At 31.9% G+C, this 15,927-nt stretch overlaps 1 protein-coding gene across 1 annotated transcript in view; it reads left to right on the top strand.

Moving 5' to 3' along the window:
- The window catches only part of TTK (TTK protein kinase), a 41,398-nt gene extending 26,633 nt beyond the window's left edge, over nucleotides 1-14,765 (top strand). The window contains exons 14-21 of the mRNA XM_051997317.1: nucleotides 3,371-3,528; nucleotides 3,615-3,766; nucleotides 6,696-6,820; nucleotides 7,088-7,168; nucleotides 9,816-9,992; nucleotides 11,829-11,919; nucleotides 12,359-12,456; nucleotides 14,021-14,765. Coding sequence (XP_051853277.1) covers nucleotides 3,371-3,528; nucleotides 3,615-3,766; nucleotides 6,696-6,820; nucleotides 7,088-7,168; nucleotides 9,816-9,992; nucleotides 11,829-11,919; nucleotides 12,359-12,456; nucleotides 14,021-14,107 — 969 coding nt within the window. The 3' untranslated portion in view covers nucleotides 14,108-14,765. The remainder of the gene's footprint in view (nucleotides 1-3,370; nucleotides 3,529-3,614; nucleotides 3,767-6,695; nucleotides 6,821-7,087; nucleotides 7,169-9,815; nucleotides 9,993-11,828; nucleotides 11,920-12,358; nucleotides 12,457-14,020) is intronic.
- The last annotated feature ends 1,162 nt before the right edge of the window (nucleotides 14,766-15,927 follow it).

A 15,927-nucleotide genomic window follows, 5' to 3' on the forward strand; every position in this document is an offset into this window, starting at 1 on the left:
TAATTTCATTTGGGTACCCCAAATCTAGACCTCATCATTTGTGTACATGTATCACTGTATATTATAAGTTCTTGGAGAATAGAAAATTTTCTTTTTAGTCTTGTGTAACCAAGCCCTCAGAACAATACCTTACATTTAGAAGGCTCATGATAAATGTATGTTGAATTGAATTCAATCTCTTTGGTTGATTTAGATTTAGATACAACAGGCTTTCTTAAAAAGAAAAGCTGTCCTGTGTAGGATGTCAGAATTAAACTATCTGATAGTTTTTACAATAATTAAAGATTAAACACAGCTCAACATATAAAGAGATAGTTCCAGATCTGGACATAATTATCAATTAAATTGAGTTATTTTATGTCTTATAAAATATTCAAAAGCCACTTTATAATAGATTGAGGCATACAACATCACATTAAAAAATTAACTAGGATCAGAGTTAGATTTGAAAAGCATTTTAGAGGAGATCTAGTTTTTTTGCCCCATTTTACAAAACAATGGTTAGATTAGGAGTGTATTTGCATTACAAAATGTTTTGCATTAAAAAAATCTCCTAGAACTTAAAAATAATAAGAGGTATGTATGAATTTATTTTTTGTAAAATATTTAAGGAACCCATCTAATGTTACGTTGCCAAATTTTCAAAACTTTATCCAGATATCTGCTTGCTTTTTCTTGTTTGTTTTGTTTTGTTTTGCCTGCCTAAGTCTCCTTTTTAATCTGGGCTTGTTTATTAACCTCATATTAAATTTTCACACCTAAATGCTGATGATTACTAGGTATTAGGGTAAAAGCAATCCATTCAACTAATTTATATTCAAGTGTAAGTGACCAAAATAAGCTGAGTTGTTTACATTTTTAAAAGGAAGAAGTACAAAACAAATGAATCTCTTGCTCATTGTATTTCAAGCAACAAGCTTTTACTAATGTCTATTATGTGCAAGAAGATTGTGTTTGTTACTGGAGATACAAAGACCAAAGAAAGGCCTTTTTCAATTCTTTCTGCTGGTGCCTTTGCCATGAAATTACTTTCCATCTACTCTATATCCTTCCTGTTCATGTCGTTGTTTGCATATTGTCTCATCCTTTGAAATGTGGGGGGTATTAATGCCTTTCTTTATATTTCTAGCACTTAGCACAGAGCCTGGCATATAAGTACTTTATAAGCGTTTGTTGTCTCACTGGCTGCTCTCAAGGAACTTACATTCTATTTGAGTGAGATAACATGTGTGTGTGTGTGTGTGTGTGTGTGTGTGTGTGTGTGTGTGTGTGTGTGTATAGAATAAATACATAATAAATTAAGATAGTTAAATATAGGGATGTTATATAACTGGCTAACATAGTGGATACAGTGTTGGACTTGGAAACAGGAAGAATTAGGTCCAAAAGGTCCAAATCTTTCCTTAGGCACTTAGCTAGCTGCATGTCTCTGGGCAAGTCACTTAACCTCTCAGCCTCAGTTTTCTATCTGTAAAATGGAAATAATAATACAATCTTTCTCATAGAGTTGTGAGAAGTAAAATGCTTTTGCAAACCTTAAAAAGCAATATCAATTCTAGCAAATGTTTTTATTGAAAGATCAGGAAAGTCTTTGTATAGAAAGTGATACTAGGGTTGCATCTTGAAGGAAGTGAAGGATTCTTTGAGGCACAGGTGAGGGGGGAAAAAAAGAGTATTCTTGGCATGAATGATCAGTACATAGGCATGATGGTAGAAGATGGTATGCATATATGATAAATAGGTAGAAAGCTAATTTAGCTAGATCAGTTCAGGAAGGGATGAAATGTAGAAAGAAGCTGGGAAGATATATTGGGGCTAAGTTACGAAAGTCTTTAAAAGTCAAGTAAGGTTATTTATGTTTTATCCTAGAAATTGTAGGGAGCCCTGGAGTTTACCAAGTATTGCTAGGTTTTGCAAGATCTGTACTTGAGAAGGGAGGAAAGCAGAGAGAAAATACACATTTATATAGAATCTATTATGAGTGAGGCACTGTGCTGTGATTACTTTTTTCTTTTTTTTTTCTTTTTTAACTTTTCATTTAATCCTCATAACAACCCTTCAGTGTAGGTGCTATCCCCATTTTGCATTTGAGTAAACTGAGGCAAAAAGATAAAATAATTTGCTACGGTCAAGTAGTAACCATTGGAGGCAAGATTTTTATTCAGAATCTTGGATTTTAGGTCCAGAACTATTTTATCAGTGGCATTTTGGCAAAGCAATTAGGAGTTTGTTTCACTAGTCTGGTTTGATAAGGATCTGAAAATGAGAATGTATAATTAACAGGACTTTATTGTTGATATTGTTTTTAAGATGGGGTCATCTAAGCAAGTTGATAAAGAGATAGAAAATATGAGAAAAAGAAGAAAAAATGATTGAGGAGAAGAAAAGGCCTGTTAGGATCAGGGAGAGATTAAAAAGACAGGTGGAAAGTTTACCGTTGACAAAGGAGGTCCATTTTTACTTCTCATCAGGAAATTAGGAGATATATGGAAGATTTGAATTGAAGAGGAGGAACTGAGGAAATGTGTATCAGATGAGTTCAGGCTTAATAGTCAAAGGCATCTGCTGAGGAGGAACGGAATTGATTTAAATAAAACTCTAATAGAGAATATTAGTAGGTAACTAATAAAAGACAAAAAAGTATTTCTGATCAATGCTGAGAATCCTTACTGAACTGATGATTCTGGTATCTTTCACATAGAAGAGATTCAATCTTAGTGGATTTTAAAATGTTTTGTACTTCTTGGAATGGCATTACCTCTTCAAATGTAAAACAAATGCAAAGCAAAATGAAATGTAGGTTGCTTATTTGAAATGTTGTGTTAATCCTGTTTACAAGGTTGAAATTGCACAGGGGTTGATTCTCCCATCTGTGAAATGAGGTACTATCTGCCAGATGGTGTGGTGTCTTGGAAGTAGTCTTGGATTTAGAACCTGATCTATATTTAAATTCCTAGCCCTGTTCCTTAATATGTAATGCTGATCATTTTTCTAACCTCTGTGGACCTCAGTTTCCTCTTCTGTAAAATGAGAAAGCTAGGTTAGATCATCTATTTCAACATACCTTTCCAGCTCTAAAGTTCTAATTCTAACCTATAGTTCTATGGCTTTGACTTCATAATAACTCACTCATCTTTTATATGATTTTTACAACTATGTGTCTCTCACATGTAATACTTGAGTATAAATTTTCAGTTCTTTAGGTAAAATAATCATGCTTGACAAATTCTACACACTTCTTTTCATCCAGTATTCTATTAAGAATTTATTTTAATCAAAAAATTGCCTCACTTTTTTAGGGACGAGAGTAGAATTTTGATGATTTGCCAAAAGAATATATTTGTATGTATGTATATATTATCTTTCACAGGTATTTCAAGTATTGAGTGAAAAGAAGCAAATATACGCTATAAAATATGTGAATTTGGAAGAAGCAGACCCGCAGACCATTGAGAGCTACCGGAATGAAATTGCTTTTTTAAGTAAACTGCAACAACACAGTGATAAGATCATTCGACTTTATGATTAGTAAGAGAAAAAAAAAATTAAGACTTTGAAAGAAACCTAATTTAATTTTAGTGTAACGTTACATTGTAACATTTTTTTTTAAATAGTGAAATCACTGGCCACCATATCTATATGGTGATGGAATGTGGGAATATTGATCTTAACAGTTGGCTTAAAAAGAAAAAAACAATCAATCCATGGGAACGGAAAAGTTACTGGAAAAACATGTTGGAAGCAGTTCATACAATCCACCAGCATGGTAATTTTTAAATAGATCTTCATCAATATAAAACAATTCTTTATCAGAATATTAATTCCTCAAATATCTGTGTGTTCATCTAAGGTGAAACTGAAATATACATTAGTTAGCAAGAATTGGGGCAGTTAGGTGGCGCAGTGGAGGAGCACCAGTCCTGAAGTCAGGAGGACCTGAATTCAAATCTGGCCTCAGACACTTGACACTTCCTAGCAGTGTGACCCAATTGCCTCAGCCAAAAAAAAAAGTATTAGCAAGAATTTATTCAACTCTTAATATATATCAACCTTAAGCATTACAGAGAAAGGTAAAATCCACAGCTGTTCTTAAGGAGTTTAGAATTGAATGAGGTACAGGGGAAAGGAACATGCAGACAATTGTCTACAAGCAAAAGGTATACAGGATAAATTGGAAATAATAAAGGGAAGGTACTGACATCAAGCAGGATCAGGAAAAGCTTCTTGTTGAAGATGAGATTTTAGCTGGGACTTGAAGGAACGTTAAAGGTAAAGACTTAGAAGGAAAAGTATATTGTAGGCATAAAAGACAGTTTAAAAAAATGTATAAATAAGAAATAGAAGGGTCCTGTATGAAGATCAGTATTCCTGTAGGAAGGGGTAAAACTATAATGATTTCAGTACTAAAAAGAGTTTTATGTTTGATTCTGAAAGTAATAAGTCATTGGAGTTTATTGTTTTAATAGTTTATTTTTCCAAATATATGTAAAGATAGTTTTCAACATTCATTTTTAAAAAACTTTTTGTTTCAAACTTTTTACCCTCTCTTATCTCTCTTCTCCCCAACAGAGCAATCAATGTAAGTTAAATATGTGCAATTCTTTTAAGCATATATCCATAGTTGTCATGCTGTACAGATCAAAAGGGGAAAAAACCATGAAGAAGAAAAAAATAAGCAAACAAATAACATAGAAAAATAAATAATACTATGCTTCAATCCGCATTTAGTATCCATAATTCTCTCTCTGGTTGTTGATGGCTCTTTCCATCCCAAATCTGATGGAATTGCTTTGAATCACTTTATTGTTAAAAAGATCCAAGTCATCACACTTGATGATCATATAATCTTGTTATGTACAGTGTTCTCTTGGTTCTGTTCACTTCACTTAGTTTCAGTGCACTTATGTCTCTCCAGGCTTTTTTGAAATCAGCCTGCTACTCATTTCTTGTAAAACAATAATATTTCATCATATTCATATATCATAACTTATCAGCCATTTCCCAGCTGATGGGCATCCACTCAGTTCTTTTATTAAAGTTTATTAAATGGTGGTGGGGAATGACATGGTCAGATATGTGCTTTAGGAAGCTCAATCTGACAGCTGAGTAGAAAACGGACATGTATGCATTTAATGAAAGAGTAGAATTTATAAACTGTTAGGTCCTGAGTTAGATTATATTTCAGATTAAGTTTTCTTCTCTGTCACTCTCTGTCTCTCGCTTTCTCTCTCTCTCTTATACACACACACACACACACACACACACATACACACATCATATTGTAAAGCACATTTCTCTTTGTATAACAAAATATAATTCTTATCCTTTCCTGAGCTAGCAGATAGCAGGATTCCACTTTAAGCTTTTTAATAACAAGATTCCATAATTTTTTATTGGAATTTCTGAGATACTTTATAATAACTAATGGTTTGTAATGTGTGTACTTAGTTTCTAGAAAACCATAAACTTAAAAGAAATTTTAGAAATTATTTAGTACAACCTGAGACTCAAGTCAGGTGATTTCTTTTAGTTTTAGTTTTTTAATGAAAAATGTCCTTCAAAGGGCTGTGTATTTTCTTTATTTTGTGAAAACTTCAAATATTCATACCTTTTTTTCTCCATTATCTCACCAGTCAACCCAAGCAACTATTATTTGTTCTTATCTTCTCACATGATAAAATGACCAGAATTCACTAGTGATAGAAAGGTATTTGGAAAGATAAATAAAATTATTGAAGCCATGGATAACCAGAGTTTATTATGTTCATCCAATTTATTACTGAGCCAGAGCCTTTTTTTTTTCCTTAAAGGAGACTAGAAAGGCAGGCAGAAGAGATGATAGAAGATTCATAGAAGAGTCTTAATGCATTCATAATAGATGTATACCATTCTATAACTCTTCCTACCATCTCTATTAGGAGCAAATGGAAGGGCTGTTATAAAAATATTTTGGTTTGGATTGTGTTTTGATTTGATTTTTCTTTGTGGCAAGGTAAAGATATCGTCAATCTTGGTTGGTAATGCTCCACTAAATGAAAAATGTATTAAAAATTTTAGCTAATAAATAGAACTAAAGTTAATCATCTAACTTTTTCTCTGAAGAACCTTTTCCATTGAAATGGCAAATGTCTAGTATAGTGGAAAAACTGCTGTTTGATTTGGAGTAAGAAAGACCTGAGTTTGAATTTGGCATCTAATTAGCAATGTGACCGTGATGAAAGTCACTTAATTTCTTACTTATCTCTTAGTTACTATGTCCTTATCTGTGAAACTGGCAGTCATTTATGTAAAATGCCTTAGATGTCATATATTATTTTCATTATTAACTAGTGTCAGTTTCATATTCTACATGATCAGAGATTAAACTGGCTTCTAAATCTGAAATTGTGTCATTCTCAGGAACAGGTAATAATTTCCCTTCAAGTATTTTTGTATTTAGTTAAACAACATAGTTATTATATACTCTTCTATTGTCACTTGTTCAATAATGCTCATATACAATGTGCTTTGTTTACTAAATCTTTGTGCCCTGAATTGTCTAGCATAAGGCTGAGGCTAGATAGTAGGGATTGAAGAATAAAATACATGATTCATTTTTTAAAATATCTTGGCTTATATCAGCAAATGACACAAAGATTAAATATCTGTATGCATAATTTGTGTTCTCTAATTGTGTTATGATTTTTATTTTGGAGGCATTGTTCATAGTGATCTGAAACCTGCTAACTTTCTGATAGTTGATGGAATGCTAAAGCTAATTGATTTTGGAATTGCAAACCAAATACAGCCAGATATGACCAGCATTGTTAAAGATTCTCAGGTAAGAAAAAAAGTATTGTTCATAATTCATACGATAGGATTAATTAAGTAAATTTAGTAACATGAGTTCATTTACAAATTACCTAAATTTAGATATTTTGGTAACTAGTTTCTCAACTCTTCATGATTCCTGAGTGCTTGAGCTTATTTATACAAAACATTTCAAATTATAATAGGAAATTACTTACTTGTTTCATATAAAAACTGAATTTTCCAGTAGTATGAAATTAAGATGTTTCATTTTCTAATTTTGTTATTTGGCAAGTAGGTTGGTACAGTTAATTATATGCCACCAGAAGCCATCAAAGACATGTCTTCTTCAAGAGAGAATGGGAAATCCAGATCAAAGGTATTGTCATATTTCTTTACTTTATTAGCATATATTCAGTATCACTAGAACTTGAGCTGCTAAGCAAATGAACTTTCTAAATAACTGATATTTTTCAAAGTTATCTAGTGATTATTTATTTATTTATTTATAATTATAATTTTTTTATTGACAGAACCCATGCCAGGGTAATTTTTTTACAACATTATCCCTTGCACTCACTTCTGTTCCGATTTTTCCCCTCTCTCCCTCCACCCCCTCCCCGAGATGGCAAGCAGTCCTATATATGTTAGGTATGTTGCAGTATATCCTAGATACAATATATGTGTGCAGAACCGAACAGTTCTCTTGTTGCACAGGAAGAATTGGATTCAGAAGGTAAAAATAACCCGGGAAGAAAAACAATAATGCAAACAGTTTACATTCATTTCCCAGTGTTCTTTCTTTGGGTTTAGCTGCTTCTGTCCATCCTTGATCAATTGAAACTGAGTTAGATCTCTTTGTCAAAGAAATCCACTTCTATCAGAATACATCCTCATATAGTATCATTGTTGAGGTATATAATGATCTCCTGGTTCTGCTCATTTCACTCAGCATCAGTTCATGTAAGTCTCTCCAAGCCTCTTTGTATTCATCCTGCTGGTCATTTCTTACAGAACAATAATAGTCCATAACATTCATATACCACAATTTACCCAACCATTCTCCAATTGATGGACATCCATTCATTTTCCAGTTTCTAGCCACTACAAAAAGGGCTGCCACAAACATTTTGACACAAACAGGTCCCTTCCCCTTCTTTAGTATCTCTTTGGGGTATAAGCCTAGTAGTAACACTGATGGATCATATGCACAGTTTGATAACTTTTTGGGCATAATTCCAGACTGCTCTCCAGAATGGTTGCATTTGGTCACAGCTCCACCAACAATGCATCAGTGTCCCAGTTCTCCCGCATCCCCTCTAACATTCATCATTAGTTTTTCCTGTCATCTTAGCCAATCTGACAGGTGTGTAGTGGTATCTCAGAGTTGTCTTAATTTGCACTTCTCTGATCAGTAGTGATTTGGAACACTTATATGAGTGGAAATAGTTTCAATTTCATCATCTGAAAATTGTCTGTTCATATTCTTTGACCATTTATCAATTGGAGAATGGCTTGATTTCTTATAAATTAGAGTCAATTCTCTATATATTTTGGAAATGAGGCCTTTATCAGAACCTTTAACTGTGAAGATGTTTTCCCAGTTTGTTGCTTCCCTTTTAATCTTGTTTGCATTAGTTTTGTTTGTACAAAGGCTTTTTCATTTGATGTAATCAAAATTTTCTATTTTGTGATCAGTAATGGTCTCTAGTTCATCTTTGGTCACAAATTTCTTTCTCTTCCACAAGTCTGAGAGATAAACTATCCTATGTTCCTCTAATTTATTTATGATCTCGTTGTTTATGCCAAAATCATGGACCCATTTTGATCTTATCTTGGTATACGGTGTTAAGTGTGGGTCCATGTCTAATTTCTGCCATACTAATTTCCAGTTATCCTAGCAGTTTTTGTCAAATAATGAATTCTTATCCCCAAAATTAGCATCTTTGGGTTTGTCAAACACTAGATTGCTATAGTTGACTATTTGGTCTTGTGAACCTAACCTATTCCACTGATCAACTAATCTATTTCTTAGCCAATACCAAATGGTTTTGGTGACTGCTGCTTTATAATATAGTTTTAGATCAGGTACAGCTAGGCCACCTTCATTATCTAGTGATTTTTAAAGCTACTTTTTTCTGCTACAGAAATCTATTTTGTTTCCTTTTTGAAATTATAGTACTGTGAATAGAATAGTCAGCATAAACAACATTCCAAAAAATAGCCACAGAATTCAAAAGAACTTTTAAGTAGTAGTCCTAATAGTAAATTCTGACCTCACCAAGAATTAAAACAAAAAGTTTCTCCTAAGGGGAATACTTTAAATAATCTGGTCACATCATATACATCATGTACCGTGTGTCATTTTTTTAAAGTAGTTTCATTGGTGACATTAAATTAGTCACAAAACATCTTGAGACTTTAGCTTTTTTTACCTGTAAAATGAGAGCTCTAAGATTGTGATTCTATAATTTCTCTTTTTTTTTTTATCATAACAGAAAACTGTGATTTGTTTATTCCATTATATGTATTGGAATATCCGATAGCCAAGTAAAGGTTTTGGTGAAACTTGTCAGGTATTTTGACAAGTTCTACTAATGAATCTTTTTATTTTGTTAAATGTTCATGAAATAAAGTAATTTATGACAGTGATGATGTGTCTTCTTGGAAAACTTATTGGAATTTAATGTTAAAAGTGAATATTTTTAAATTCTATGACACCTAATAATTCTGGCAACTAAATGGTCTGGTAAATAATTTTGGGCTTGGAGTTAAGAAGATCTTAGACAAAGTTTATTCTCAGACCCTTCCCAGCTTTGTGAACTAGGCAAACTATTTAATTTCTCCTCAGTTTCTTGAACCACAAAATAGCACCTCTCTCTCAAGCTTGTTGTGAGAATTTATAAAATGGATTGTGCCTGGCACATAGTAAACTCTTATTAAACACTTGATTTCTTCCTATTGTGAAAATGCATTTAAATTGTTTTTTATTTATTTATTTTATTGTGGGGTTGTTTTTTCCTTAGATAAGCCCGAAAAGTGATGTCTGGTCTTTAGGATGCATCTTATACTGCATGACTTATGGGAAGACTCCTTTTCAGCATATAATAAATCAGATCACTAAGTTGCATGCTATCATTGATCCTAATCATGAAATAAAATTCCCTGAAATTGCAGAAAAAGATCTACAAGATGTGCTACAGGTAACTTTTAAAATATTTTTATTTGTATGTTTTTGTATATATGTATGGTTGGTGAAGATTAAGGAGTTTTGATTTATTGTCTACTAATATATATATATATAAACTGTTAGAAATAGCATAACTATTAATAAGAGTTGGTGAAAAAAAAAAGTCACTGAAAAAAATACCTTTTTTCTTCCTCCCCATATTACTCAACCTCTACCACTGCAGAAAAGTATTTCTGGGTCCAAAGAGATATATAATTTAATAATTTTGGAGATTTAATTCCAAATTGTTTGCTAGTATGGATGAAATTATTCACCACTTCGTCTATAATGCATTAATATACCTATTTTTTCATAGCTAAAGCTTTTAACATTTGTCATTTTTTTTCTTTTCAAAAGAATCAGTTTTGTTGTTCTAATAGATGTGAGGTTAAACCTCAGCAGCTTTAATGTGCATTTCTCTAATTACTATTTTTGTAACCTTTTTTCATATACTTATCGATAGCTTAGATTTATTCCTAAAAAAGTTTGCCTGTTTTATCCTTTGATGAGTTGGGCATTGGCTTTTGTTCTTATAAATTTGAATCAATTCCTTCAAATTATACGTGCAAATTAAAGATTTATACAATTTTTAAAGCTCCTTGAAAGCATTAGTGTGCCATTAAAACTGTTGTCTATTTGGAGCCTTCCCAGTTAAGATCAGCATAATCAATTGGCAGTATCAACACCACTATACATTATCAAATAAACTTGCTGAAAACATTTCTTCCTTAGTTACTTGCTTCCCTCCTCATTTTAACTAAATAGGTTTTACATAGATATTTCCTAAAATTAATGTACTCATATAATTGTCCATTTTATTTTCTGTTATCCTGTCTTTTCCTTGGTTGGTTATAAACTCTTCCACTCTCCATAGATTTTAATAGTAGTGATTTCTATCTTGGTCCTCTAATTTGTATATGCTGTCATCCTTTATGTCTTAAGTCAAGTATCTATTTGGAGCATATCATGGTATCTGGTATGAGATGTTGATCTATACAGCTCGTTTCAGCTAGACGGTTTTCCAGAAGTTTTTGTAAAATAATGAGTTGTTAGCCTAGATAATTGAATTTATCAAAATATTAAGTAGTGTTAACTTGTTTCTGTTTATAGTATATCCAGTCACTTCTTTTTATTGACCTATTTTTTGACCAAATATCAAATCATTTTGAGGATTATTGTTTTTAGAATTATTTCATAGGTACTGCTGGGCCTCATTCTTTCCTCTTTTCCATTATTTCCCTTGACATTCTTGATGATTTTATATTCATTTTATATCCTGAAACTTGCTGGTTATTGTTTCAATTAATTTTAGTTGAATCTCTAGAATTTTTGAGAGATAACAGTCAGAAAGAAAGGAGTTCAGATTTGGTCTCAGACACTCCTAGCCTTGTGAACCTAGATAAATCACTTAACCTCTGCCTTAGCCTCCTTATGTATAAAAAAAGATAATAATAGCATCTACTTGCTAGATTTGTTGGTAGGGTCAAATTAGATAAGTAAAGCACTTGGCACTGGGCTGGTACATTAGATGTTAAATAAATGTTTCTTTCCTTCTCTAAGTAAACTATTATTATTTCATCTGCAAAAAAGTCATAATTTTGTTTACTTCTTTCTGCACTTGTTCCCTCAGTTTTTCTTTACTCTTATTGCTACAATTAACATTTATAACATTTTAATTAGTAGTGGTAATGGACATCCTTGCTTTACCTATGATCTTCATTGGAAAAACTCTAAATCTGTATATTTAATGATATATGAACTCTGCTTTTAAGAAGTTTTTAAATATTATCTTTATTTTCCCTCCTAATAGTGCTGCTTAATAAGGGACCCTAAACAGAGAATATCTGTTCCTGAACTCTTGGTACATCCATATGTTCAGATTCAAACTCAGTCACAACCAGGTAATAAAATTTATGCTACTATCATGTGTTAATGAAAATATACTTATGACTAAATGTAGAAAATTAACAACTTGCCATTTTCCCAATCTTCCTTCTTCCACATAATTTGATACTTAAGGTCTACTATTTATCATTTTAGGTACTCTCCCAATGAAAATCATAATAATCCCTTTGTGCCTTTTCCTATTTGAACTTTTCTCTATTTTTCAATAAATCACACATAAATGATCCAGTCATTCTATTTCTTTTAACAAACTAGAGGTGCCAGTATGACACTTGGACTTATCTTGGTAGCTTTTATTCTTACTGTCTGATCAATCTGCTGGACTATTAGAATCTCAATTATTAAGCTGTTAATAAGAAATATGTTCTTATTAGTGCTTAGGGGTTTTCTTGTGCTGATAGTTATCAATTTTAAATGATGTAATAACTTTTATAGCTTGTCAAGTGGCTAAAGGAACTACAGAGGAAATGAAACATGTTCTTGGCCAGCTTGTTGTCCTGAATTCTCCCAACTCCATTTTGAAAGCTGCCAGAGTAAGTATGATTAAAATTGTCATTATAGTTATTTAGGATAGATTATCTAATCAAAAAGCTAAAAAATAATACAATATAAAGAAATTGTGTGCACATTTTCTGACAGATTCTGAAGTCCCTTTTAGCTCTCTCTGTGATCTAATATGTTTCTGCATTGAAGTAAGGAAACAGCACAGTATAAAGAAAAGGACAAGGGCTAGGAGGTAGGACACAGATTCCTGGATTCTAATCCCAGATTCATTTGTTCTTTGACCTTGGGCAAGGCGCCCATTGGGCCTGCTTTTCCTTATCTGGAATTTAATTAAGTAGTAAGCAGTATATATCCACAAACTACTTTCTAGGTGTTGATGCCTAAAATATTCAAATGCTAGAATGTCCACTAAGGTTTTTCTGGTGCTTTATCCTGATGAGTTATTGAGTCTGAACTCTCCAAGCATGTGACAACAGTATAATTGCAAGAATTCTTTACTTAGAGAGACTTTGATGGGCTGCTGCATATATATTGTCCAAGGATTAGACTAATCAAATTCATAGAAGCTAATCATCAAGTTGGCCTCAGTGTGATGAGGCAGCTGCAATAACTCTCAATGATTATTTAATAAATTTTAAAGAGTATTTGTGATCTGCATTGGTGCAAAGAATGCTCACATTAAAAAAAATAATAACTTTTATCCAGACATGAAAAATCAACAGAATAGTGTGAGGCCCTGTGAGACCTCTTTTTATATAAATTGCAGTGTTGCAACTAGTGCTCATAGTCCTAGCTGTGGATTTCTACATAGAGAAATATAGTGCTGTGAGTAGTGTGAAAGGAATGGATATGAAATAGGGAGAGAAAGATTTGGCAACTGATGGGGATAAGTTAAAAGTCAAGGATAATGCCAAGATTGTAAACTTAAATGACTGAACATATGCTAGTGCCTCAGTAGAAACTGGTAAGTTTGGGAGAGGAGAAGTCTTGAGGGGAAAGATAAGTTCTTTCTGAACATTTTGAATTTGTGATGAGTGTAAGTCATGATGTCTAAAATGTTCAATTGACCAGAACTAGAGCACAGGAGATAGATTACCAAGTGAGAAAATATAGAGAAGAGACTCCCAGAAAATATCCTTGGGGTGTAGTGAGAATTGGTTAATTTTCATTTTTTATTTTCAATGTCCCAAACTTGAAACTGCATTAAAACTCTTGGAATGCTGTGTATAATGTGTCAGATTCTTAAAAGAACCTTATATATTCTAAAAGTAAAAACAAACCATTTCTTTAACTATTTTTTATTTTAGATAATAGAATTTTGGGTAACTGTAATATACATAATGTAGAAATTCACATCATTATTATAAGAGGCCATGGTGCATAGAAAATATTCCCTCCTTTAAAAAAATTTTTTCTCCTGACACTTAACATAAACTTGGTTCTCTCAGTACTTTTAAAGGTAGCAATAAGGTGCCAGAATAGTACTTTACAAAATAGATATTTGGAGAGAAATGTGATGTTCCATAGAAGCATTTTTTTCCATGTTTGACATGTAAAGATATTTAATTCTGTATGTGTATTTTTTTTTTTCAGACTTTATATGAACAGTACAGCAGTGGTGAAAGTCATGATTCATCTTCATTTTCCAAATCATATGACCAAAAATGGAAAAAGAAATGATAGGCAACTTCTGCTATATATATATATATAGCCTGTCACTTTTTGTAGATATATATTGTATGTCCTACTTGGTTCCCTTGATATTTCTTATAATCTGATAAATTATACTACAAATTGAATTGTGATTGCCAGCAAAAATATTCTGTAGAAGATTCTGAACAGAAACTTGTTAAAATAACAACCACTTGTGTGTGTGTGTTTGTGTGAGTGTGTATATATATATATGTATATAATGTTGTAGAATTTTTTTGACCTTATTTGTAAATCTTAAGTTGTCTTCTGTTGTCATTTCACACTTGGAGTTGTTCTTGGTTGGAAATACAAAAATCTTAATGTCAAAAGCATTTGAAAAACTATGTAAATAAGTTTTTGCTATATAATGTTTTCAAATTTGTGAATTTTTTTTTCTTAAACAAAAATCAAAAGTAATTCTTTGCTGAATAATAAAAGTTGACACTAACAAGTTGGAAAAGTTTTGGTTTGGGGAGAAAAAAAATCATAGCTTAAAACCTCTAATTTTTTAAGTAAAATAAAAACAAAGTTTATTTAAAAGTTATAAATATATAGGTTGAATGAGAAGATCTCTGAGGGCCTTTCCAGCATGGGGCTCCTATGTTAAAAATGATCAGGGAAGAATAAATTGCAAATGGTGTTCTAATTTGTTTGCTCTGAGATGGTAATATTATGAACTGTGTCTCTGGAAGCATTCATTCATTGCTCTTTTCATGCACAACCTGTGACTGCAAGATCTTTAATTTTTCTTTTAGATTATGATACTAGACTCTGCAATTACACAATAATCACATTACTTTTATTGCTTCAAATCACATTATCTTGAGTGCTATAAGATAATGTAAAGGATTCAGTGCTTTTCTGTGGGAAAATAAATAATTACTGTTTTTTAATTTATTTAAAATTATGAATTAGTGTTCAGCTGAAACTTACGGGTTGTCTTTTAAAAGTTGCCTTATAGTATTATTTTATGATACTAATTTGCTCCAGTAGTTGCAAGCTTTTCATTTCACATGCACTTAAGTGTATTCAACACTAAAATACTTAAAATGGATTCTTATGCAAGGCATTCTACTGAAATTTCTTATGGGGAAAATCACTCCTAAATAAAGCCATCATCTGAAATTTTAGCAATTGCATTATATTAAAAAAAAAGTTTACCTCTTTGCTTCAAGTAAGGAAACAAGAGAAATAAGATTATCTTGAACTACTTTATGTGTTGTTGGGTTTCTTCCCCCCTTAATCTTGACCTAGACCTCTAGAATTGCCAAGCTACAAAAATATGCTTAGGTGGTAAAAAGCAAACAAAAAATGAGTATCATCAGCTCTCCTGTAATTTTACAGCTTTTTTTTTTTTTTTTTAATGAAATCTACCCACTGATCAGGCTAAGGTAATAAACTTTTAACAGCATTCATGCTGTCCCTACCAAGTAGGCAAATATTTTTCAAAACAAGCTCTTATAGATTCAAAGTCAGGCTTTGTCAATGAACTAGTTATCAGATCATGGCTGGCATTCATTGAATAATTCTCGGTTATATTTTTTTTCTGAATAGCATATAAATTTAGATGCACTAAAGTCCATACAAAATGCATGACTTTCAAATAGGGAAAGAATAGAAAAATAGAAAATACTCTTAAGAGCTTTCCATGAAGACTTCCAAATCCAATAGGCCATATTAGCTTTAGAAGAAATGTTTTTCAAATTATTTTACTATTTCAATTTGTAATGCAAGTGTGGTAATCTCAAAAGTATATATGTTTATAAAATTATAGATCTTTAGTTCTCTAGTTTTCCCTATCATGACTT

The sequence above is a fragment of the Antechinus flavipes genome, chromosome 4 (assembly GCF_016432865.1).
Source record: "Antechinus flavipes isolate AdamAnt ecotype Samford, QLD, Australia chromosome 4, AdamAnt_v2, whole genome shotgun sequence".
Classification (NCBI taxonomy): domain Eukaryota; kingdom Metazoa; phylum Chordata; class Mammalia; order Dasyuromorphia; family Dasyuridae; genus Antechinus; species Antechinus flavipes.